Source organism: Calidris pugnax, unplaced genomic scaffold (genome assembly GCF_001431845.1).
Source record: "Calidris pugnax isolate Ruff unplaced genomic scaffold, ASM143184v1 scaffold317, whole genome shotgun sequence".
NCBI classification, from domain to species: Eukaryota; Metazoa; Chordata; class Aves; order Charadriiformes; family Scolopacidae; genus Calidris; species Calidris pugnax.
This window is the reverse complement of record NW_015091111.1, coordinates 1,358,442-1,382,296: the sequence shown is the minus strand read 5'-3', so window position 1 is coordinate 1,382,296 and position 23,855 is coordinate 1,358,442. Positions and strand designations below refer to the sequence as shown.

Below are 23,855 nucleotides of genomic sequence, written 5' to 3'. Positions count from 1 at the left end.
CAAACCTCTCCAGAGCGTCAGCCATGGCCTGGTTTTTCACCATGTCAATGAGTCCCCGACCCAGGCAGAAGTGGGGGAAGATGAGGAAGACAGATTTCAGGATGTCATTGATGTTGTTCAGCTTCTGTTAATACAAAAATCAAGTGCTAGTGAGCAGAAAGTAGCCACCACCTGTCAAGTGTGACCAATGTTGCTACTGCTCCCTCCCTCCCCGAACACTGCAATCCCACAGAAATTCAAGGATTAGAAATGTTCTCCCAAGAGCCAGTTCCATGGTTCCTCTGGAGAGTCAGTATTGTTGCGTTGCTCAAGATGCTATTAATACAAGCAAATTGCACCAAAGGAGACATTCCTCCAAATGCCCACAGTCCAAAAGGCAGTATCTGCAAATGATAACATGCAGGAAGGCGAGAGGTTGAGGAGACAGGGAAATTGTGCTTGCACAGACTGGTTATCTCAGTGGTTGTGGGTACCCCCTTCCTATCCCATATTGGAGGCTGTAATCCTTTTCCTTTCTTGTCTTCCAGTTGGCTTAGCCTCAAGATTGGACTGACAACAGCCTGAAGAAAGACCCTTGTTCTGCCAGGCACTTATCTTCAAGCATGTACATGCTTTTACTGAGCTAAAAGAGGCCCTGTAACAAAAGGGACCATCATCACGGACTGCCTCCTTATGCCCACAGGCAGTGGTACAATCAACAAGTAGCTCTCACAGGGTCTCCTCAACCTCCTCTCTCAAGGAATGCTTCACACCAGTGTGGGTCAAATGGGGCCTGCTAAGACATCTTGTATTGCACAGAGGCACGAGAGGAACTTGCACCTTCCCCAGGAGTTACCTGGCTTTGGAAAAATGAAGTGAGTTAAGTTCCTAATGGAGTTAGGGAGGTATCTGCCACAGGAGGCAAAACTCAGTGCCACTAAATGCTCGAGTGCTTGAAATGGCCTGCAGTAGACAGAAATTGCCCCTTATGAAGAACATACAGGAAGTTTCATTTGGACATAAGAAATTATTTCTTATAATAGTCCATTGCCATTCCATGCTGGGGGGCTGGAACTCAATCTTTAAGGTCCCTTCCGACTCTAACCACTCTATGATTCTATTACTTTTTTTTCCACCCTAAGCGTGACTGGGAAGTGGAAGAGGTTGCCAAGAGATCACCTGAGCAACCTGCTCTAGCTGACCCTGCTCAGAGGTTGGACCAGATAATCTCAGGAGGTCCCTTCCCACCTTAACTATTCTGTGAACGTCGCCGAAGTGGGCTTTAACCCATTTCCATCAGAATCTCTGTTTAAACTGCTTTAGTAGCTAATGGATACAGGCTGGGGGCTAGCTCTTCTGGAAAGCTAGCTGCTAAAGGCAACGTGCACCAACACCAAACTAGATCATAGCACTGCAAGACAGTGAGGAGCTTTTGGGGAAACATACGTTATTGGTGAAGAGCTCCAGGACGAAGGTGGCCACACTACCATTGATGCCAATGAAGAGGTTCACACTGGTCAGCACAACATACGCTGTGCTGGGGATTTTGAACACAAAGGAGGCTGGATACATGAGAGGGGTGATGGACCACCTGGAAAGAGGAAAGGCATCAGGTAAGCACCTTGCAAGTCTAAGACCCTTCCCAGTCATCCTTCTGATGATAAATTCCTTACCCATAGAGAAAGAGAAGGAGAGCCAGCACAGGCAAGTTGGAGGAGGATACATATGACTTCTGCTGGAAGCAGATGAAGATGATGATGACTAGCGTGGCTGGAACAATGTAATTGCACTGGAAGGTAAAAAATATGGCTTTAGATTTGTTTCCAGACAACAATAAAAAAAGGTATCTTTCTGCTCTGAACCAATGGTTTTCAACATTCTTCAGTGCTCCCCAAACTCTTCCCAATGGGATACTCTTAGGAGTGACACATGTGTGAACTACAATGTAATACACATGAATTTACATTTCTTGGTCCCTCTAGAAGTAGCCAATAGACTCTCAGAGGTTCTGGACACCAAAAGTTGTTCAAAGTATTTTTTTTCGGAGCACAACTGGTGGTGTCTACTGGCCTGAAATGGACTTTGCACTTCAGTGCAATGGACATGCTGCAAACAGAATGGAGGACAGTTTAACACAGTCAAAGCCCTTACCATATCCCAGACAAAGTTGGCCAGCCAATAGATCACGGGCTTCACACCACTGATGAACTGCAAGTGTTTAGCCTTGCTGACACGCTCCTGGATAAGGAAGACCACAAAGCTGGCAGGAACGAAGGACATGGCAAAGATCACACAGATGGAGACTAGGACATCCACAGAGGTGGTCATCCTGGACAAGAAAGAGAAGAAAGCAAAGTGTTTGTATGTTGGTGCTGGCTCCTTTGAGATAAAAATGAGGCAGCTCACGCAGGGCAGTGCAGAAACTACTTATCCTTCTTCTGTCCCTGTTTTGCAGGGTAAAGGATGACCACATCTGTCTTAACTGCACATATTTTCTCCAGTCATTAACAAAGGGAATCTACACAGCCTGTTGGCATCTCAAGGACAGCACCACAATCTGGAGATTGGCTGGAAACTTCAGCCTAATAAATTGTTTTCTGCCTTCCTTACCACCACTTTGTGTCCCACAATGTATTTCTTGGGGTTTTCAGGCGTTTGTTTTTTTTTTTTTTTGTGTTGTTTTAAGGTTCAGAGGTATCTGACTGTCCTCTGCCACTGCTCCAAGGTTTGAAGGATATATCTGCAGACAGGCTGTGGCTCCAGTTCACAGGCTGTTCTTTGTCCTTCTTGGGGTTTTCAGGCGTTTTTTTTTTTTTTTTTTTTGTGTTGTTTTAAGGTTCAGAGGTATCTGACTGTCCTCTGCCACTGCTCCAAGGTTTGAAGGATATATCTGCAGACAGCTTATGAATCCTGACTCTAGTTGTGATAACAGTGAACTAATCAATGTCTCAGAGCAGTAAGCCCTGTGCAGTACCATGTGTCCCCCATGTTGAGACAGTGGTCAAAACTGAACAGGATCTATCAATGTTTTTTAGTCAAACAGTGGCACCTTGGAACAAAAGAATGACCATATTCATGGTGAGCTGCACTTCTGGATATGGCTGAGAGGAATTTCCCAAGTGTCAGAACATCTGAAGATTATACTGGTTCTTAGAAACGGCAGCTTCCAGGGACTCAGAGACCTAGAAAGCTTCCACAGCAGTGCTGTTCAACAGCAAGTGCTGTCACCTGCCCAGACCACAGACAGTAAGGCCAGCATATTAATGCCTAAATGCCACAGGCCGTTGAGTGTCTACCCAGTGAGGCTAAAGCTTCCCATGTTGCCCATTTCCAGTAATCGGCAGCAGATGAGCCCAAACTCAACTGTGTTCACATCAGGACTTACAAAGCCACTTCAGAGAGCTGCTGCTTGGTGAGGTTGAGTGGGTGATTGAAGGCAGTGATTCCATAAGCACTAGGGTTTTTGCCCTGCTGCAGGTTAGCCCGAAGGATGGCATTGTTGATCACATTCAGGAAGGAGGCGATGGCATGCCAGCCCTTGTTGTTGAACCACACCTGCAAGAGGCCACATCAGCATCAGAAAGGCACCAGGTACATCAGCTACTTAACATGCGCCTAAGCTCTGCAGAACATCCCTTCCTTTATTGAGGGTGTATCATTTCTTTCCACATACTTCCAGCTAGTTTGCTCACAGGCAGAATATACAGTTTGATCAATAACCACAAGAATGTGCTGGATGCTAGAACTGATCTAGCACTGAACTCCTTCTGGGCCCTAGGCCTAGACTCCAAGTAAGAAAGAGATTCTGGTGAAACCCACGCAAGAATACAAGCTGCATTTGCTCCACTAGCAAATACAGAGAGCTTTGGTTTGCACAGTTGTCCAAGGCAAACTGCTGTGACTTTGCTAACTAAAAATAGCTCCAGGTTACGAGAGCTTCAAATAGCAGGCACAGGTGAGAACTGGTTAATTTACCTTCACATTGTTCTTTGTATCCAGGCCTTTCATGAAACTTGACAAGCTGTTCAGAAACCGATCTCCAGAACTCCCCTGCAAACAGCAAAAAGACAGTTACTTCCCCTCTGAGAGTAGCTTTATTCATGTCCTGGAGGCTAGTGGGGGGGTCACACTATATTTTTCACAGCTCCGACAGTCGTCTTTCTATTCTGCAGCCTGTATCCACCAAGTCGGAGGTGGTAAGAAGGCTGCGTAGCTGCAGCTTTCCTCCCTGCAATCCCACTGGTGAGAGAGGCCTGCCTTAGCCCTGCTTTTTTCCCCAGCAGTATTAACCAACATTCAGAGACACTGCAGGCCACAGGCAGTCTGAGAAGAAAGCAGTGGCCAAAATTCTCTTCTAAGCCAAGGCAGACTCAGCACGGGAGAGGTCAACTGAGGTTTTGAAGGAGGTGGCAACCAGTTGTTAAATCCCCGAGACTGCCTGTCCTACCTTGAAAAAAAAAAACAAACACTCAGAGATGGCTAATCTCCACTGGCTTGCAAACGGTGTTTGGCAGAACCCACACCAGTCACCTGGGCTGTGTAAATCTCAGCTGAGTGTGTCCCCAAGTCTTCTGGTGCTCCCAGACACCAGCCTGGGAGACCCCAGCTCAGAGGCAATGGGAAAAGCCACTGGACACAGCTATGGCACACATGATCCACATTTTATGGCTTCCAAGTAACAGGACTCTGACATTAGGTAGGGCATCCTGGGGTTAAGAAGGACAGCTGCTCACCTGTGCTAGCTCCAAGATTTTCTTCACCTGCTTAATGGCATCAGTGACTTCATGGCTTGGAGGAAGCATGAGAGAACTGCTGGCTCCCAGGGAAAAACCACCATACCTAAAAGTTCAGACAGAAAGTGATACTAAGACTTGACTACCCACTGACTTCCAGAAAACACTACTCCTCCTCCCTCCCCAGATGCTTCCTCTTCCTGTGCTATATCCAAGGCAAGCATGTTCATTCTTACATGAAGGGACAACTTTGACCTTCATACGCTGCTGCTTAGTCATGATGTCTCCCATTCTTTGATTCCGGGTTTAAATACCCATCTGATGACTGCTCAGTGTGCTGCTCCATTTAAAGAATGCACTATCCTCTGCTGCCAGTGCAGGCAAAGCAGGACATCTCTTTGCTTCCCTTGACTTAGAAGAACAGCACTTCCCAGGATGAAATATCAGCAGGCTGGTCCCGCAAATTTTTTCAAGCCAGTACTGTTCCCCACATTAGGCAGGCATGCTTTTCAGTGATCTGGGTTGTCCCACCTTATTGCCCAGAGAACTTGTGAATGCCCCATCCCTGGAGCATTCAAGGCCAGGCTGGATGGGGCTTTGAGCAACCTGGTCTAGTGGGAGGTGTCCCTGCCCATGGCAGGGGGGTTGGAACTAGAGGATCTTTAAGGTCCCTTCCAACTCTAACCATTCTATGAATCTGTGATTCTTAAACATGCTCTTTCAATATTTAGCAGTTAAGAATCATACAAAACAAACTGCAGTACAGGGTGTATCTGTCATGCTTAATACAATGCTTAAGGGTTAGCAGATGCATACAAGCCAGAGAAAAGGTAGTAACTCACCTGAACTCATTCACCCAGATCTTATTCTTCAAGCTGTAGAGACAGAAAAGAAAGCCAATGTATAATTCGTAGAACAAGAGGAGAGAAAGACTCAGCAGTCCTGCAGACACACAGCCAGGGTAAAGTGTTCAACAGCCTCTCACATCTGGCGTATGTCTCACCAGTCCTTCGGGTGTAGTCCCTATGGTTCGTGCCCAGATTTTCCCTGTACTCTGCCTACAAGGCTCAGGACAGCTCCCTCAGAGCTGCCACAGCATCACTAATAAAGGAGAAACACCACCTGAGGTACGGATCAGGACAGTGAGGAGCTGAGTGGCTCTGGCCCTCTGCTGAAGAGCTTGGGTTGTGAAGGCCTATTCGCTTGATCTGCGCAGCATCCCCCATACAACAAGAAGCATTTAGAGGGGAGGAAAGGGAGAGGGTGTGTTCAGTAGCTACCTTTTCCCAATGATCTGTGCGTAGGTCTTCACTAGATAGTCTGATATGTTGCGACCTGTCAGATTCTGGAGGATGTCAGCGGTGTCTTGCTCACGCTGGCATCGCCGAGGAAAACACAGATAAACACCCATCAGAAAAAGCAGATGCCGAGTCGAACAAACTGCATGCAGTGCTGCACGCAAGAATCACACCCAGCCACTCTGCTCTCCAGGAGCATCCCTCACGGCGGTACCACTGAGCTCCCTCTCCTACCTGTGGAGGTGGCAGCCCGCCAGCCCCAGGGGGGCACACCGGCAGCATCTTCTTGATCTTCTCATTGCTGCACTCACAAGATGGGGAAGGGTTCTCCATGCTCCAGTTGCCTTTCAAGAAAATGTCCATGACTGAGGCTGGGACTGGAGCGGTGGTCCACTCTGTCTGCCCCACGGTGCAAGGAGTGTCTCTATGTCAAGAAAAATGCAAGACAAATGCAGTTTTACAACAACTACAACGGCTTTGCTTACAAACCACTTAAATAACAGACACCACACTCCCCAGAAGAGGTAGGCTGTTTTTCAAAGGATCCTGACCTCACTGAGACTAACAGTTCAAAGCACAAGACTGAGCTCTGCAGCTTCTAACAAATTCCAATACCAAAGAGACTGAGGTTGGCCAACACTGAGTAGTGCTGGACACTCCCCTCTTCTCATCTGCTCCACAGCATGCAAGTGCTTTATTTCAGTCACTCCCAGCACACACAGTGTCCAGAGTTCAAGGGACATCTGGGTGAAGCTCTTAATCATGTGGCTTAGTTTTAAGTAGTCCTGTAAGGAGATATTCTATGATTCTAAGATCATGGCAGACATTCGTTTTTTTTTGGTGACTTGGACTTTTTGCCTTTGGGGCACCAGAATGCTGCTCTTCCCCCAGGCAGCATCAGGCAGCCTCCTCCCCACGTCCCATGGGAGTAACCCAGCTCCTGTATCTGTTTTACAGGATACAGCTTACTTGTCACCTCTGGCCAGCATATAAGGCCCCTTGTCCCTCTCCCCATCAGCCTGTGAACATGAGCTGCAGTTCTTCTAGGCTAGAGACACACTATCCTGGACCCACCTGCACTCATGGCCTGGATCTTTTGATTTTCCCAAGACCATGCAACAAGTCAGTGGCAGAGCTAGGAAACACCACCAACGCTGTCTGGCTGTCTACTCCTTGTGCTGGTGTTTGTGGGCACGCTCACCTAGGTTTCCAGTGCAGCTACAAACAGAGGATCGTGGAATGGGCACAGCTACAGTCAACAAAATACAGCAACATGACTAGTTCCTTTTCCATGTTCAGGACCCAATCGTAATTTGAGGGAGAGACTACTCTCCTTTCAGTCTTAGTCAGTAAAGGACTCACTCCCTCACCATGCTGAGGGCTGGTAACTTTCCAAAAGGTCCTGAGCAGAAAAAACAATGAAACTGCAACCCTTTTGGCTTAAATCCTGCTCTGGCCATGAATGACTATCATTCCCTAAAGCAGCTAAATATACTATGGGACCAGAAGCTGGGACTGGGCTTCCTCTTCCCAGCCCAGAGTTCTACTTACGGGATGGAGTGTCCCTGCATACAGCGTGTTCCAAAACCAGGCTTATTGAGAAGGGCATCCAGAAGTGTCTGAGTGCCTGCATCTTCTGGAGCATCATTGCTATGGGGACAGCAGAGAAACATAATCAGGTCGGAACAGGCACACAGCAAAAGGAGCAGCAGAGCAAGGCTGAGAGCACAGTGAAAGAGTCCAGGAAAAGGATATGGGTAGGTATTTCCCTTTTGAGAGTGCTTGGCCTAGGACCACACACACTCTTGGTCTTTGCGCACAATATTACCAGAGTCACAGAATCACAGAATTGTAGGGGTTGGCAGGGACCTTCAGAGATCATCTAGTTCAACCGCACTACCAAAGCAGGTTCACCTAGAGCAGGCTGGACAGGAATGCATCCATGCAGGTTTTGAGTATCTCCAAAGATGGAGACTCTACACACTCCCTGGGCAGCCTGTTCCAGTGCTGTCACCCTCAAAGTAAAGTATATTATCCTTAGGTTCACCTAGAGCAGGCTGGACAGGAATGCATCCATGCAGGTTTTGAGTATCTCCAAAGATGGAGACTCTACACACTCCCTGGGCAGCCTGTTCCAGTGCTGTCACCCTCAAAGTAAAGTATATTATCCTTAGGTTCAGATAGAATTTCCTGTGTTCCAGCTTGTGTCCATTACCCCTTGTCCTGTCACCAGGCACCACTGAGAAGAGCCTGACCCCATCCCCTTGACACCCGCCCTTTAGATATTTGTAAGCATTGACAAAGTCCCCTCTCAGTCTTCTCCAGGCTAAACACACCCAGGTCTCTCAGCCTTTCTTCACAAGAGAAGTGCTCCATTGCCTTGATCATCTTCATAGCCCTCCACTGACTCTTTCCAGCAGTTCCCTGTCCTTCTTGAACCTGGGGGCCCAGAACTGGACACAGTACTCCAGACAGGGTCTCACCACAGCAAAGTAAAGGGGAAGGATGACCTCCCTCGACCTGCTGGCCATGCTCTCTTTAATGCACCCCAGTTTAACAGCACCGTTGGGAAATGGATATGGCCTTGTCAGTAGTTGGAGTTGGCACTTAAAGGTCCAAAAAGAAAATACCAGGACTGTATTAAAATGTGCTTCTCAGCTAAGCCCAGAAAATAAATTTGAACAACCTGGTAAAGAACCTAGTAACTCACATTTGCAGAGAACAACAGAATTGTAGGATTTCGCACCATTTCTAGGCCACAAGAAACATACCTAATAAAAGTGTACTGCTCATCATACATCCAGGGCTGTAATTCCAGGCTGGGATACTTCCCAAAGGGAGGAACGATCAGGCTGAACATGAGAGCAATGCACACGAAGACAGCTGGCAGCACAATCTGAAATTGCAAGGGAAGAGCAAAGCCTTTTTAATGCGAGTGTTCCCATAGGCAACAAGAGCTACATGTGAGTCACCTAATAGATCAAAACCTCTTCAAAGTTTCCCGGGAAGGTCTATTCTATTTACACTAAGGTATTGCTAGACACCAAGACCTACCCTGGCATTCAACCAGGGCACTCACTTGGGATGCATGGGATTCAGCCTACAAATGCCGCTTTTGGATTTGAACCCCAACTCATCCTTGCTGTGCAAGATTACTGTAACCACTTGGTTATCATGTAACCCCCTTCACTTGTGCGAGCCTCGTTTTGCTCAAACACGTAGTGAAGACTAGTTTTTGTTATCTGTATTCCCTTGAGGGAATTTTCTGCCCACCTCTAACTCTGAATAGAATGTGTGGTTCAGAGCTGTCCCTCTGCACATGTTGGGTGCTCTCACCTGAGCAAAGAAGCCCTTCCGGCTTCTCTTGGCAATAAGTAGCCTCTTCCACAACAGAGCCATGAACTGCTGCTGGGTGAGCTTCCAGCCCTTCATCTGGTAGGAGCCTTTCCCGTCCATGCCGCTGAGAAGGTCTGTCTCTCTGGATTCTGCTAGCAAGAAGAAATGACCGTCATTCAAAAGCTCACAGAAATCCTCTCGGGGCACTTCTGTGCTGGAAACACAGGATGATAGCTGGAACTGCTACTCTCACTCATCAAAAAAAACCAAAAGAGAGCCGTGAGCAGAGACAGCAACAGAAATTCACATAAATGCATTTCCACCCTCGTCTCTGAGCCTTGATGGGAGGGTTGAACAGGCTGTGGATACTGCACTGCCCACTACTCCTAAAGGCAAATAAACCACCACTCCTTTGTGTTAGCCTTATGATCTGCAGTGTTTATGATATGAAAGAGTGCCCACAAGAAGAAAACAAGTTTAAGCCACAGCAGTACCTGGATCTATGTCTGAATCATTAGGATCAAATGCATCATCTTCTGTAAATGGACGAAGGCAGCTCTGTCTGTCTCCAAATGGACGCCTATTCCTTCTGGCTGGCAATGTCCCATCTGAAAATAATGCAGTTATGATTAGCTGAACTGCTTCAGTTAGTCTCCAGTTAGCCCCAGAAAAACAAAAGCATTATCATTCTCATTTTACAGGTATTCCATTTGCAAACTGAGGAGCTGATCTGCAGTGACCCCAGTGCAGGCAAAAGTAAAACCAAGACTGCCACACTACAGGGTTCACATGTTTTATGCATCACTTTGTGTGCTGTCTTAGAAGCTTCTTCCAGTACACTCAACACTTTTTTCATTTAGCCATGGAAAATGGCAGGCTGCTCTCACTCTAAGAAAATTCTTATTTAATGTACATATGAGTCCAAGTGCAATTTGCTAGCACTAGTTTATGAGGAAATGCTGGTACAAGCACTTAGTGTAGTGAGATGCTCCTAGAAAGTCATTTGGTCCCTACTGCAGACTGACCCTGTCAAAAGCTTTTCCTGTTCCTCGGAGCAGACAATAGTGTCAGTCAAGTAATTCCCAGTACACTCAAACACTAGAAATTCTCCACTATTGCGAAATAAACATACTGCCACTGTGTCAACAGTTATAAAACTGAGTTAACAGTATATAAAACAGGCATTAAGTATACTAAGAACAGCTATTTTCGATCATTAAAAATATTAGCACAGCAGAGTTCCAGTTCAGACTGAAACAGAGCCTGTCACACCTTTGCATGTGTCACTGTGTAGCTGGATATGCCATATATAAAGGTCACCCACCTGCCCAAGGCTGGTGAGAACAGGAAAACTCATCATCTGAGATACCCACTAGACCCTTAATTCCCCTAGAATCTAAGCCCTGCACTGAGATTTTACTCCTGAAATAGCTAGGCTTGGTCAGCCTCGTGCTTAAACAGCACTAATACCGTAAGAAAGGGTACCTCCCCCTGAAGTGGCCTTCAGCACTACAGGAGACAACTACAGACTACCTACCTGAGGTTTCTGCATCCACTCCACTATCATCAGCCACTTTCAGGAAGATCTGAAAAGCAATGATAAGCATCAGTGAAAATTTGAAGAGGAGTGATACTTTGCAGATTGCTTCAGGAGCTGCTGTAAGAGAGCACAAGACTGACAGAAGCATCATGAGAACAGCAGATACAGGTTTTATCCCCTGCATGATGGGGACATGGATTTTGTGGCTTCTCTTCAGCTTCCAGGAGCCAGTCTGATATGGCGCACCAGCTGCTCCCCCTTTCCAACGTCAGTTCTCTGAGCATCTCAAACACAAGCCCTTTCCCATGTCTCAGATAAAGACCTAGTTACTGAATTTGGGGAATGCCATCCTCCTCCTAGTCTCCTGTTCATGCCCGAATAGGCACCTTCGTGGAGCTTGTCCCATGGACTCTCCCAGACTAGAAAAAACATTTTCAAATTGCAGAAAGTAGCTAAGGCCTTCACAGCTGTGGGAGGACCTACAGGGCAACCTCAACACCATTCTAGGTTCCCTTGTCATTATTTTTTGGGAAAAAAAAAAAGATTTTATATAAACAGGGTATAAAGTGCCTGACACTTCTGTGGTAAAAGGCAGGTAGGCAGACTTGTCAGCTTGAACACAGCCAAAAGGAACAAACCCCAAAAACATCCTTGATAAGGCATGCATCTAAGTGGTTTCTGCAAACTAAGGTCTGTACTACTGAAATACATGTTTTCAGTTATAAGCAGCAGAAAGCATCCCTGAAAATACCTCAAAGGTATTTACACAGTCACCAGAAGCCAAATCAGGGGCCAATCTTCACATGACATCTCAAAGTGCAATTGAGTACAAAGGATCTGTCTGTGCTTGCCTGTACTACATTTCAGTTTTTAATGCACGCTTCTCTGAGCACGCACTTAAACAGGGCAGAAAGCAATCCATTTCGGAGACGAACGCAAAGCTGCCAGTTCCACAGTAAGTGTTTACAGGAAGAGACAAGACTCTATTTTGTTCTTATTTCTGCCATGATTAATTTTGCCTAGTGTAAGTCAAAAGAGAACCTTCAGCTCACTCACCTCCTCCAGGGTGGTTTCAGAGATGCCGTAGCTGGAAATGCCAAGATCAGAGAGACGGTCATCAATTTCATGGAACAGCTCCACAAAAGCTCCCTCTTTAGCAGCCTTGTATGGCAAGACATAGGTTAATTCATGGCCAATATCCTCCACCAGCCTGGCCTCAGGAACGTGTTTTGTAATGAGATTTGAAATTGCAGAGACATCTAGAAGAACCAAAAGGAAAAGATGGTGTTCATCTTGTTACTACTCATTAGGTGGAAAGAAGATCTCAGTCTGAAAAACCTCACCATAAGGAAAGGAGGGGAAATGGGACATCTCTGGAAAGCAGCTCACTTCCATGGGAAATCTGGTTTCTTTTTACATTTAACACAAATTTGGATGAAAGCCTGGACCCAAGCCTGGCTATTCTTTTTATCTGCAGAATTTGGGAGAGTTTTTACATGCTACCGGCAGCCCTGCAAGTCATTGATGTACAGTTCACCAGCAAACATTACTTATTGCTAGTAACTACGTGATCTTTGGTAATTAAATTTCAGAACAGCTTGAGCTCAAAATGGCTCACTAGAGAAAAATGTTCCAGTACTTATGGATTTAAAAATACCATCTCTGTGAATTCAATAGCTGTCCCAAGACCATAGTTGTACAAGGGCACAAGGTTAAGGCAATTGTCCAAAGCCAGAGACAGCACATCAACACTGGGACTGAATCTTACGTTATTTTCTTAGCCTCACCTATTGTCAATGTGTCACTTTCATGGTCACTGCCAAGGCCAGCATCAGAGCTGCTCTGGGAGACGCTGTCATCCTGGTCACAAAAGAGAAGACAACCATTGTTTCCTGCTGTTTAATCAAGAAGGGGCCCACAAGATCCTACTCTCTAGGCAACTCCAACCAGATGCTGCAACATGCTGGATACTCCACAGAGGAGTCAAAGTAAAAGCGTCAACCCACTGCAAAGGGGTGAAATACAAGAGGTCACAGTTATAGAAGTGTTTACAAAAGCGTTCACTTCATATATATCTTTCCAATCAGCTTTGGATCACCAGCATTGAAAGAAGCTATAATAGAGATGCGTGTCCCATGCAACAGTTTAACCAGACATGATCTGCCATAGCATCTATAAAAGCAAGTAACACTTTTAAAGAATAAGGGATTTCTATTTGAGACACTCTACCACACAAACTCTTAGCTGCTGCTGCTTCCCATAAGCCTAAGATTTCTTGAAGGAAGAACAAATACGAGCAGGAAGGGACAGCTCTACCTTTTTCAGATAGGACACTGTGCTGCTGCTATTTCGGCAGGAGCTCAGAGAAGAATCCACATCCTTCTTGACCAGGGTCAAATAGTAGCCTGTTCCCAGCTGGTTCTTCAGGAAGAGAGAAGAGCCAACACAGCAGAGCTTGCCATGAGAGATGATGGCAATCCGGTCCCCCAGAATGTCTGCCTCGTCCATGTGGTGTGTGGAGAGAATAATAGTGCGGCCTGGAAGAAAGCAAGGGAAGACACTGCTGGTAAGTCAACCATACTCATGTTCCCAAGCCAAAGCCACAATCAGCTGGATCTTGCCATGAAGTTGGATGGGAGGTTGATGCCACAACTCCAGGCTCCTTTGAATGAAGCTAGCGGTATGGAAGAAGGTCACTATCGTCATCACAAGTTTATTCTCCCCAGTCTCTGCAGGCCTTTGTCATGCACAGCAAAGGCAGATTAATTTCATGTCAGCAAGGCTGGTTGCACAGAGCAGAACAGGACACTACTGCACACCAAGGGTGAATTTCTGACTTTAACTGTCCTCACAATCCAGTGAGGAGCACTCTGACATGAATAGGATAAGAAAGGAAGACAGATGAGAGATAAGAACATCCTCGTCCTGCATGCTCTTTGTTCCTTCCTCAGTGCAGGCAACAATAGATTTGCAGGGAGACATTGCTATTTTGAGAACAGTCGTGAATCAGATTGATTTTCTTTTGCTTTCCGTGACACATTCATTAGGCATACTGAAAAAGCCCACATACCTTGTCGATACTTGAGAAGCAATTCCCATATTCCTCTGCGAGAATAGGGATCCACCCCAGCAGTAGGCTCATCCAGAATAACAACCTTGGACCCGCCAACAAAGGCTAAGGCAACTGAGAGCTTCCTCTGCATGCCACCTGACAGGCACAATAAGAAAGAGGTGTTCAGGCTGATGTAGAGATGAGGGGAACAGCAATAACTGCAGCATAGTGGATAATCAGCTTTTCAAGAGAAAGCAGAATTGCATACTGAGAAGACCAAGCACTGCTACTGTTTCAGGCCCTTCAGCTCCCATCACTTTCAGGACAGGGGATAATTCATCTGGATGGTCTTCTCTCAGTAGAGTCCAACTCTCCTCCTACTACACCTTGTAAGCCCTTCCATAAGCGAATCATACTATCCCAATATCGGCAGTAGTAAGTTGCCAGCTTGGAGGCCTAACCATATTTGAGGATCTGGAGCATAGGTCTCCAGAGACTAGGCAGCAGAAATAGGTCCCAAGAGACACCTCTCCCATGGAAGTGTGCCAGAAGCAGCAGCAAGGAATTATATTACACTTGTCAATACTAAAGCCGATCTGTGGCCATCTATCTCCCTTCCCAAGGTCAAATGTGCAGGCTGTGCTGATGATTGAGTCAGAGACAAAGGAGTCTCAGTCCCTCAACTATCTGGTACAGACTGATAGAGGAATCCAGCCACTCCTGAACAAAGGGGAAGGATATTCCAGGATACCAACTGAAGAAACATAAATCGGCATAAGAAATGCACATACGGTTTTACAAACAGCAAGGGACTTGGGAGATTATGGTCTGAGCCACTTTCACAAACCCCAAACATATTAGCAAGCATTTGGAGAACACATATCACATGTAGCTGGACTATGTAGTGATGGAAACAAGTACAAAATACTCAGAGACAGTGACTTGTTAGGGCCATTAGATAGCATAAGACAGTGTAAGATTGTTAAGTTTACTAAGATACACTAATAAGGTATGTAATAACTCATTTCCTTAAGTGCTTAATTTTGTGGTAGGCTACATTTAATTGGAGGATTCAACCAAGGTCTGTGAAACCCAAGAGAGCTTTTCTGGGGCTGAGAAATGTAGAAATGGAGAAATGTAAAAGCAGCTGAACCTACCAGAGAGTTTGCTTGTCCTAGCTTTCAGTTTGTGAGGCAAACCAACATCCACTGCCATCTGCTCCATCTCCTCTTTCACCTTCTTTTCCGGCAGGCCTTTGAGCCGAGCGTAGAACCAGATATGCTCCTCCACAGTCAGCCTAGGGAACAGGAGCAGGCTCAGGGCACAGCTGAAAGCACCACACTGGGATTCATCCATTGCGTTAGCATTATAGCAGGCATGTTTGTTTGTTTGCTTGGGAAAACATCTTTTAAGGCCAAGGTTTCAGGAAGGAGCTACAGACTGGGTGTGATCAGCTTGAACCTGATTTTGGAGTGTGGCTACTCAGCAGCAATGTAAATAATCCTCCTTTAAGGGTGCTTGACAGAGTACCCCTAACATCCCAAATAAATAGGCACTGGGGAAACATTTGGCCTAGTTAAGTTTAGCAGAGTAGATTTCTTTAAAGAGACACAAAATATGAAAGCATAGGCTCTTGCTGATAATTCACAGGCACATACAAACATGATAATAAATAGAATGTCTTGAACCAATCTCACATCATCCTGCTGTGTCACACCATGCACACAGATAAAGACAGGACTGCATCTCACAGATGTTACTCACAAGTCAAACAGGACATTGTGTTGTGGACAGACACCCAGGTTCTGCCTGATGGTGCTGAGCTCAGAGCGGATATCTTTGCCCAGGATGAAGGCTGTACCCGAGGTTGGGGGGAACAAGCCAGTCAAGATGGACCTGAAGGACAAACATAACAGATAAGCAGGTTTCACCACTAGGTACTAGCTACTGCACATGTCAGGATAAATGAAGAGTGAGTAGAAACCCTGGGGAACTCCCACATCAGGTAAGTAGCCTGAGAAACATTTCATCAACAGACACACACAAAAAAATCTGCTCCAATGTTTTTAACACACCTACAGAACCCTGCTTGAAGGAAGTATTTTTTCCTTTAAAAGCTTCATATCCTTTCAGTCCTGACTCACTTCCTTACACTGTTAAGTCAGAATCACAAATGGCATTACCAAGAAGTGCTGCTAGCAGATTCATTTGGCACCACCTCAACGTTCAGTTTCAGACCCCTGTACTTGTGCATCTTCTGAGGCAGCTGCACAACTGGGGTAAATCAGCAGAGCACCTTAGTCTGCACCAGCTTGTACGCTGCAGTTGTACAGCTACCTCTACCATATTGAAAGGAACTGCAGTATTCAGAGCTGCTTCCCGCACTGCCTTAAAGCATTATTTCGCTCTTACATGGTAGTGGTTTTCCCCGCTCCATTATGTCCCAGAAAGGATGTGATTTGTCCTTCATAGAAGTTCAGTGTGAGACCATCTACAGCAACTTTCTTGCCATCACGATAAACCTTGACCAGGTTCTGGATGGAAACACCAAGGCTCAGATGCATAGGCTCTTCCTCTTTGCAGACTGGAAGAAAACAGAGAGAGAGATGGTAGGTTTTAAAAGAAATTGTGTGGAGTTCTAAGAAATGTCACATTCCCCTAGGGCTGTGGAGATCCAAGTATAAACGAGCCATATAAAGAACTGACCACACTTGTTCCTCAGGGACAAGAACCTTTCACAGAAGTTGTCCTTTAGCTCTTTTGTCTCTACTGGGCTCATGTGCGAGTTAGAGATCTCCAGTGTCACCAGGGTCAACAAAAATGAGATAATTACTCAACTCCATGAGGCTGAAGTACCCACCTGCACTCAAGTGAGCTAAGTACCTCAGGTTTATCTGGATACACCCACCTGATAAGCACACCCAAAACTGCAATAACAAAGGGATTACCAATTTCATCTTAGCCATGCCAGTCCTACTGTCCTTGGACTCTCCTTTCAAAAAGGAAAACCGTAACACTTCAATGCAGAAAGGCTGGTGTCAGCACTTACCTTCTGAAGGCCCCTTCTGGTCAGGATGGGGGTGCTGCCTGTCCTGTGGTTCCTCACCAAACCAATAGGATTTTGTGAAAGGAAAATACCAAGGCCTGGGAATCCCGTACTGGCCTAAAGAGAAAAGGATTACATGAGCCTGACTACATCTGTTCCTTTTCTTATACTAGCTTTCAGGACAAGAAGGCAAGTACTCCACCCCCAGTTAGCCTCTAGGTTTGGCAAGACTAAGAAGAGATCTTTCTTGATGAAGACACTGCCAGACTCTGGGGCTAAGAGGTATGTCTTTTCCCAAACTTCATTTTAGGGTTAAAAGCCCTGTACTGGAAGCCACATATGGTGCTGATACTTTGAACTTCTCCCCTGCAGCAGGGTCTACGGACACAGCAATTCAGAGAAAGGAACAGCTGAAGTGCAGCAAAGCTTCTGGGGCTATCTCAGCCATCACCTCAATGGGGCACAGCGTCTGTGCTCAGCAACAGTCACTGCTATTAGCAGCAACAACCTTACAGTGATGTTGGTCTGTGGTTTTCCTCCACAACCTTTCTGCAGATCTGCTTAAAAGTGGGCCCAATTTGCACCTTAGCAAATGAAGAGGATGAAAGGATCTATTTAAAAGTGTCAATTCAGAAGCAGATCTCACCTGGGAAGACCGACTCAATGTACCAGGTCATGACCCCATATAGGAAGGTGTCAAACAACATCATGACAGCAGATGTGGTGATGCTAAAGCCATCTTCTTCCAATGGGCTCTCAAAAAAGTTGTCCCACTGAACACCAACTCCCTGCTCTTCAAAAAGTGCAAAGTACTCGCAACCAAAGCCAAAGGCTACTGGAGACAGCAGGCTCTACAAACGGGAGGCAAGAACAAGCATTCAGTTTTTCACAACTACTCTCCAACTGGGCAGCTCAGCTCTAGCATAAGGCTATGGACTTGGTCCACAATCTTTATAGGACAAGTAAAAAGTCCAAGGACCGTGACCATATTTGCAAACAGAGAGTGGCAGATTCAGTCTTGGTTCCGGCAAACAAGGCCTCAAGTCTGCTGGACCACCACCCAGAATTGTTTCTTTCCCTGTTTTCTTTCCCTTGCTCTTTGGACATTTATGTGAGGGAAGAGATTAACAGCCACCCTCTCCAGACAGGTAAGAAGTGCTGTGCAGAGGAAGGGCAGCTGGTTCCTTCAGCCTGCATATCTAGTGGGACAGCTTCACAGCATACAGAGACCAAGGCAGCTTAGTCTAGGAGAATTACTTCTGCCAAAGCCAACAAAACCCTCCCAGCAGCTACTATTAAGTTCAGTCAACCTCTTCACCAAGCCCAGCCCTCATGGCCCCTTACTCTGGAAAACTAACCTCCCACTGCCACCTCCCCACCTTGTCATCAGCATCTAGCTATAGAGCTGCTTAGCGCCATACTGGTGGAGGCCCAGTACCCAGGATAGTTTCCTCAAGACTCACCGCAAAGATCTTCAGTGAGAAGCTGACATAGTCCTGCCAGGCGACACACAGCACATAAGGCAGGTACAGTGTGAAATAGACAATGCCACCACAGGCAGCTGCCAGGTTGGCTCTGGAGAACACGGTGCTGATGAGAAAGCACTGGAGTATGGTCACAACACCAAAGATGGACAGGAAAACAAACACCACACTAGGGTCACTGTAAGGCAGCAGATTCCCCATCTGGCAGGAAAAAAACAGGCATATCAGGCTTTGAAAGAACTCTCCAAGGTGGCTCTAGTTTGCAGACCTGAAATTTGCACAACAGTCTTCCCAGAAGTGTGGCAGTACCAGAGGCACCTTTTCAAAAGCACTGAATCTACAACCCCTCCTGCTGTTTTCAGCCACTCAGCCCCATTTTGTTCCAAAACCCTGTTGCCAAAAACTTACTGCTCAATCAACACTCACTAACTCCTCTCCAGTGTTCCAGTGCAGGCTGCTGTTCAGCAGGGTATCAAGGCTCTAGATTCTGCCACCACAGACCAAACCAGTCAACTCACCTTAAGGATTAGCACCAGGAGGCCTGCACTCATTAGAAGAGGGATGAGGCTGCTAATGAACCAGCTTAGCCAAAGGATGCCATTGTCAAGTCCCATAATCCTCATTGTCTCCTTCAGCCGGGCTTCCTTCTCATATACAATGCCCTTAATTATCACAGCCACTGAGTAAATCCAGGCTAGAGTCATGAAGAGAGGCATGGAGCGGCTCATGACACGCAGGAATCTGACAAAAGGAAGGAGAAAGGCCAAGAGAATAGAGTGAGAAAAATCACAGAAACTTCAGCTACTACTCCAGGACTAGCAGAGCATGGTGACAGCCAAGGCTACACTGCACAAAGCAGCCAATGTGCAGGGCATGACACAGGATCACTGTGAGGTGTCTCACCATGAGGTGAGGCTGATGGGTCTAGCGCAAATCACCAGTCCAGAACGAGAGCTGGAGTTGCAACTGTCACACAGTGGAAGAGCAGGTGTGAAGACCTGCCTTTCCTGATGACTGCTCTCAACTGTCCCTCTTTCCACTGTCTGTCCTGTGTCTAGGTCTCTGCTTTTTTTCCCAGTGATATTTTTGCCTGTATCAGGTTTGGGGATATGGTCACAAGTCAGGAATGTACTCTGTATGTCAAAGTCCTGGACAGACAGTCCTTCTCCTGAGAAGGATTCTGCAAGTCATTGCATATTCTAAATCTTCCACACAGGTGCCCTAATTCCAGAGATTAGGAAGACTAAGGAGATTACATCGATAGAAGGGACATAAACCATGTCTAAGGAGTGACAAAAGACCACGTCTCCCAAGCCACAATCCTCCTGGATACGTACATGTCATCCACATAACATGGGTATGGCATCTGCTGCACGTAAACTCCTGTATTCTTTTCCGTGCCCGTCTGCACTCTAATGATGGCCTGTTCCACCACATCCTGCAGGTAGGCAAAGCCTCCCCAAACATAGCGCATGTCCTCAAACGGGTCAGCACGGGGACCAGGATCCCAGTACCTGCACAGAGGGAATAAGACCTTTCTGTTAGAAAACCTCCTCACTGCATTCCCTGTAACAAACTGTTCAGAAGGCAGGATGTCACGACTCACCCATCCTTGATCTTGTTTGTCCTTTCCACATTATCGATGTCCATGCGTATCTTGTATTTCACATGTTGAGGGAGCTCTACGCTGTTAGGAGCTATTTCAGTGAAGACTATGCCAGCCCAGAACCTCCTTTCATCCAGAAGTTCCAAGGACTTGTTTATAAGCCGGACTTCTGTGGCCACAGGCTCCAGTTTATCCAAGTTGACACACTAGATGCGGACAGATTTCAAAGTGTTTAGGGGTAAGTTACAAAGACAGAATGTACTTTGCTTACACTTGAGAGGGGAAAAAAAAAAAAAAAGACAACTCTGCAATGGTAATGCCATGCCTAAGAAAAGGTGACAGCACTGGACTACTTTGCAATGACTCATGTAGCCCAGCAAATTGCTGGAGATGTCATTCTTTCCTGCTTGGTGGTCACTTGCCATCAAATATATATCACTGCAAAATACCCTAGCAAAAGTATTTTCTGGGCATGATGTTAGGTAGCATTGCAGTACTAGCTACAGGATCCCATCCAGGTATCCATTTCCATAGATAGTCTTATTTTCTCTGTTACCAATAAGCTACGTCTGATTCAAAGGCCTCTAAAAAAATCAGTGGAGAGACCTGAAGGCTTCAGACCAGGCCCCTGACAGCCCAACGCCTGTGTCTGTTTGCACTTATCTGCCAAGACGATCAAGTAACAAGCAGAACAAACCTCATTATTTGTTGTGTCTTCTTCAGCTTAAAGCAGCTGCTAGCTTCCTCACAGTCCCCAGTGAAAACCCCAGAGAGAAACACGAGCTGTTGTGCTGCTGGGGCTTGCAGCACCCCGCAACAGCAGGGCGGGAAACCACACGCAATGGCCCATGCGAGACCTTCAAGGGCAAGGCCTGCACTTAGGTTCTTACGGCTATATTTAGGCACTGAACACATGACATCTTCTAACACGCTGTGCGCCCAGCCCTACTAAAGCCCGGCTGTTCACAGAAAATGGACTAGGGAACACCTACCTCCCCTTCCCAGGAACACCACACCGTGCAGGTGCAGCCCAAGCCGATGCCCTCCCACCAGCTCCACACCCACGGCAGCGGGACCTCACCTCCATGAAGCGGGAGATGGTTTGGATGGCCCGGTCTGTCTCATTGAAGGCATCCACCCAGGTGTACACTGAGCCATTTGCTGTTTCAAAGTCCTCCGGATGGTTTGACAGGAAACGGGCAATGTCCTCCACTGTCCAGTTGGAAGCTGGCAAGTGCAGGTCCCACAGAGCTTTGCCTTTCAGCAGTGTCTGCAAATATTTTATTTTCAACAGAGAAACAGTTGTTGAGAATTAATATCCGATCTCCTGTCTCGTCAAGAAAACAAGACCGATGGGGGGAAACGCCTTTTAAAATGTGCAGGGAGAGGCCCTCTGCCATACTGGAGAAGATCAGCATGGTGGTGGTGGCGGGGCCTTGCTCTTAACCTCCCGTGTCAAAGGATGTGCCTCCCTGGGTACAGCACCATGGGGTGTGCTCCACAGGCTGGCTGGCAGGGCCCCTGCCCTGCCACCCCTCTCCCATGGAGAGGGCAGCAGAGAGCCATGCACAGCTCGGCGCCCCGAAGACGCCAACCAGGCCTTGCACCAGCAAAAGAAATTAGAGGGAGATGTGCGTTCAGGAGACACACGTTTGGCTAATGGGTGCTTGCCAAGCTCTGCTCACCCCTCCCAAACCAACCTCTGCTGCCGGCTGGGATGGAGGGGGGCTGTGGCACGGCCGGAGGCTGAACACAGCGCTCAGCAGAAAGACCAGCACCAGAGACCAGGTGGCTTTTTCTTATATGTCTTGCTATTGTGCCGTCAGGGCTGGCTGAAGCAGCCCTGTACAATCACAATATCCTGCCTCTCTGTTCTCCTATCTAGGACAGTGCTTTTTTTCCACCTGGTTTAACTGCTAGATTTCTGAGGATGGGGGGGGAAAAAACCTGCACAAGAGAGAAAACTGTAAAAACCCTAACCAATAAAAACAGGAAACAGACTTTCTGCCAGAACAAAGAATGAATTGGAGAGGTGAGGAGCTTCCCCATGCTCTGCCGTTACCAGAAAACCAGAAAGTAAGGGTGACACAGTTACACAAACAGCATCACGAATTGAGAAAACACAACAGGCCAAGCTGGCAAAAGAGAACATTCTGTGAAAGGAAAATCAAAGCAAACAGCATTCTCCTTGCATTCAGCCTTCCAAGGCTGTCTTGTGCCACCATCCCCAGCAGGAAAGGCACCATGCCTGCAAGAACGGGGCTCAGACTCACCGCTCCTGAACTCCAGGGCTGCATGCTGTCCTCCCTGAATTTAGCAGCCACATTAGCATCAAGCTGGAAGTGCCAAAATAGGCAAGCAAAGCATCTTCTTCTCCTTCAGCAGAAAGCAATATGGCCAATAGACTGCACAACCCAGAAAGATGGGAGGTGCAGCCCCAGCAGCCTCAGCAGCTAACAAATATCAAACGACTGACCTCCCCCTTGAAAGCAGCCACAAACAGGGAACTTTATGTTTCAGCCTGTTCACATACAAGTGATCTGTGCTGCACCTCTAAACTAAACGGGATGCTGTCTAGGAGCTGCCCAGGCATTGACAGCGAAGTACTTCTGCTTACACCAACTGCACAACAAGTCAGCAACAAATGAACTCCTGCTCCCTTGCCAATAGAGAACAGGAGACCAGACTGCTGGGAAGATCAAGGACTGACCACCATAGCCAGCAGGTTTAACAAGAAGCATAAAATACAAACCCAGAAAATTTCAGGGCCCATTTGAAAAAAAAAAAAAAACAAACAAAAACCCACAAGCAATAAAAAACGCAGCAACACTCACTTTTCAAAGGATACAACTACAAACAAATGCCCAAATCCTGATTTTTTTGTCTGCATTCTCTGAAGCAAATGGTTCAATTTACAGTTGGTGGCCCCAATTCTCAAGTCCCTTATGGCAACATCTAGGGAATTAATTTTCATAAAGGCAACAGAGGCACAGGAGTGATGAAAATGATATCTCTGGTCCTCTAGTATGTCAACAGGGCAGGTCAGAGACTATTCAGCACAGCATTACATTAGGGTAAACAAGGAATGAACTTCAAGGCTTAGAAGACCTGGGGAGGCTTCTGTGTAACAGCTACACAATGACACCCAACCAGCCACCTTGCAGACACAACAGGAAAAACTACTCTAGAACTGTGTCTCTGTTGCACTAGCCCAGTTTTACATCATTGTGCTGCCAAAGACATCAGCACACCCACCCCTTAGAGTTGCACCTGAGGGAAGCAACAGTAAACTAAGCCTCAAACCAGGACAGCCACTTAAGCAGATAATGCTCCAGTAATGCAGGTTTAACACCTGGCACAATGCTCCAGGGAGCCAACTGGCTAGCAGAAAGCATGTCAAATCTGAACAGACTCCCCAGACCCTTCTTCATGGTCTAGCATTCATGGCACATTAAGAAGCAATCAGCTGTTGGGTGAAGTTTGCTCTTCTCCCATACTTCTCTCAAGTACTACTAAATTAAGCATACCACGCAATTCCAAATTAAGTTTTTACAAGATTTGTTGCCAGGCATGTAGGTTCAGGTCTAGCATGATAGCCACTCAATTCCGACTGCACCCAACGGGGCCCTAGGCCACCTGGCACCTTCCAGGATCTGATCTAGGTATGTGACCACTCGCTTTGCTGCTATCATGAGACCACTGTTGCCAAGAAGTGCACAGCACAGGGAGCTGAACATGTCACCAACCCCACAGGGTCCCCAACTTACAGAAGTACCCCAAG

General features: G+C 46.7%; 1 protein-coding gene across 2 annotated transcripts in view; it reads right to left on the bottom strand.

Moving 5' to 3' along the window:
- ABCA1 (ATP binding cassette subfamily A member 1) overlaps positions 1-23,855 on the bottom strand; it is a 99,549-nt gene that overhangs the window by 8,931 nt on the left and 66,763 nt on the right. Inside the window, exons 12-40 of one of the 2 annotated variants that reach the window (XM_014958135.1) lie at positions 21,156-21,344; positions 20,075-20,280; positions 19,806-19,982; positions 18,987-19,209; positions 18,448-18,669; positions 17,631-17,835; positions 16,988-17,101; positions 16,351-16,522; positions 15,703-15,834; positions 15,096-15,235; positions 13,957-14,094; positions 13,203-13,423; positions 12,674-12,746; positions 11,943-12,145; positions 10,884-10,932; positions 9,841-9,954; positions 9,347-9,498; positions 8,782-8,906; positions 7,562-7,660; positions 6,245-6,434; positions 5,993-6,087; positions 5,555-5,587; positions 4,713-4,818; positions 3,955-4,029; positions 3,365-3,534; positions 2,131-2,308; positions 1,653-1,768; positions 1,426-1,570; positions 1-124 (exon numbers count right to left, since the gene is read on the bottom strand). In XM_014958135.1, coding sequence (XP_014813621.1) covers positions 1-124; positions 1,426-1,570; positions 1,653-1,768; positions 2,131-2,308; positions 3,365-3,534; positions 3,955-4,029; positions 4,713-4,818; positions 5,555-5,587; positions 5,993-6,087; positions 6,245-6,434; positions 7,562-7,660; positions 8,782-8,906; positions 9,347-9,498; positions 9,841-9,954; positions 10,884-10,932; positions 11,943-12,145; positions 12,674-12,746; positions 13,203-13,423; positions 13,957-14,094; positions 15,096-15,235; positions 15,703-15,834; positions 16,351-16,522; positions 16,988-17,101; positions 17,631-17,835; positions 18,448-18,669; positions 18,987-19,209; positions 19,806-19,982; positions 20,075-20,280; positions 21,156-21,344 — 4,186 coding nt within the window. The remainder of the gene's footprint in view (positions 125-1,425; positions 1,571-1,652; positions 1,769-2,130; positions 2,309-3,364; positions 3,535-3,954; positions 4,030-4,712; positions 4,819-5,554; positions 5,588-5,992; positions 6,088-6,244; positions 6,435-7,561; positions 7,661-8,781; positions 8,907-9,346; positions 9,499-9,840; positions 9,955-10,883; positions 10,933-11,942; positions 12,146-12,673; positions 12,747-13,202; positions 13,424-13,956; positions 14,095-15,095; positions 15,236-15,702; positions 15,835-16,350; positions 16,523-16,987; positions 17,102-17,630; positions 17,836-18,447; positions 18,670-18,986; positions 19,210-19,805; positions 19,983-20,074; positions 20,281-21,155; positions 21,345-23,855) is intronic. The other variant, XM_014958136.1, reaches the window with a different exon arrangement.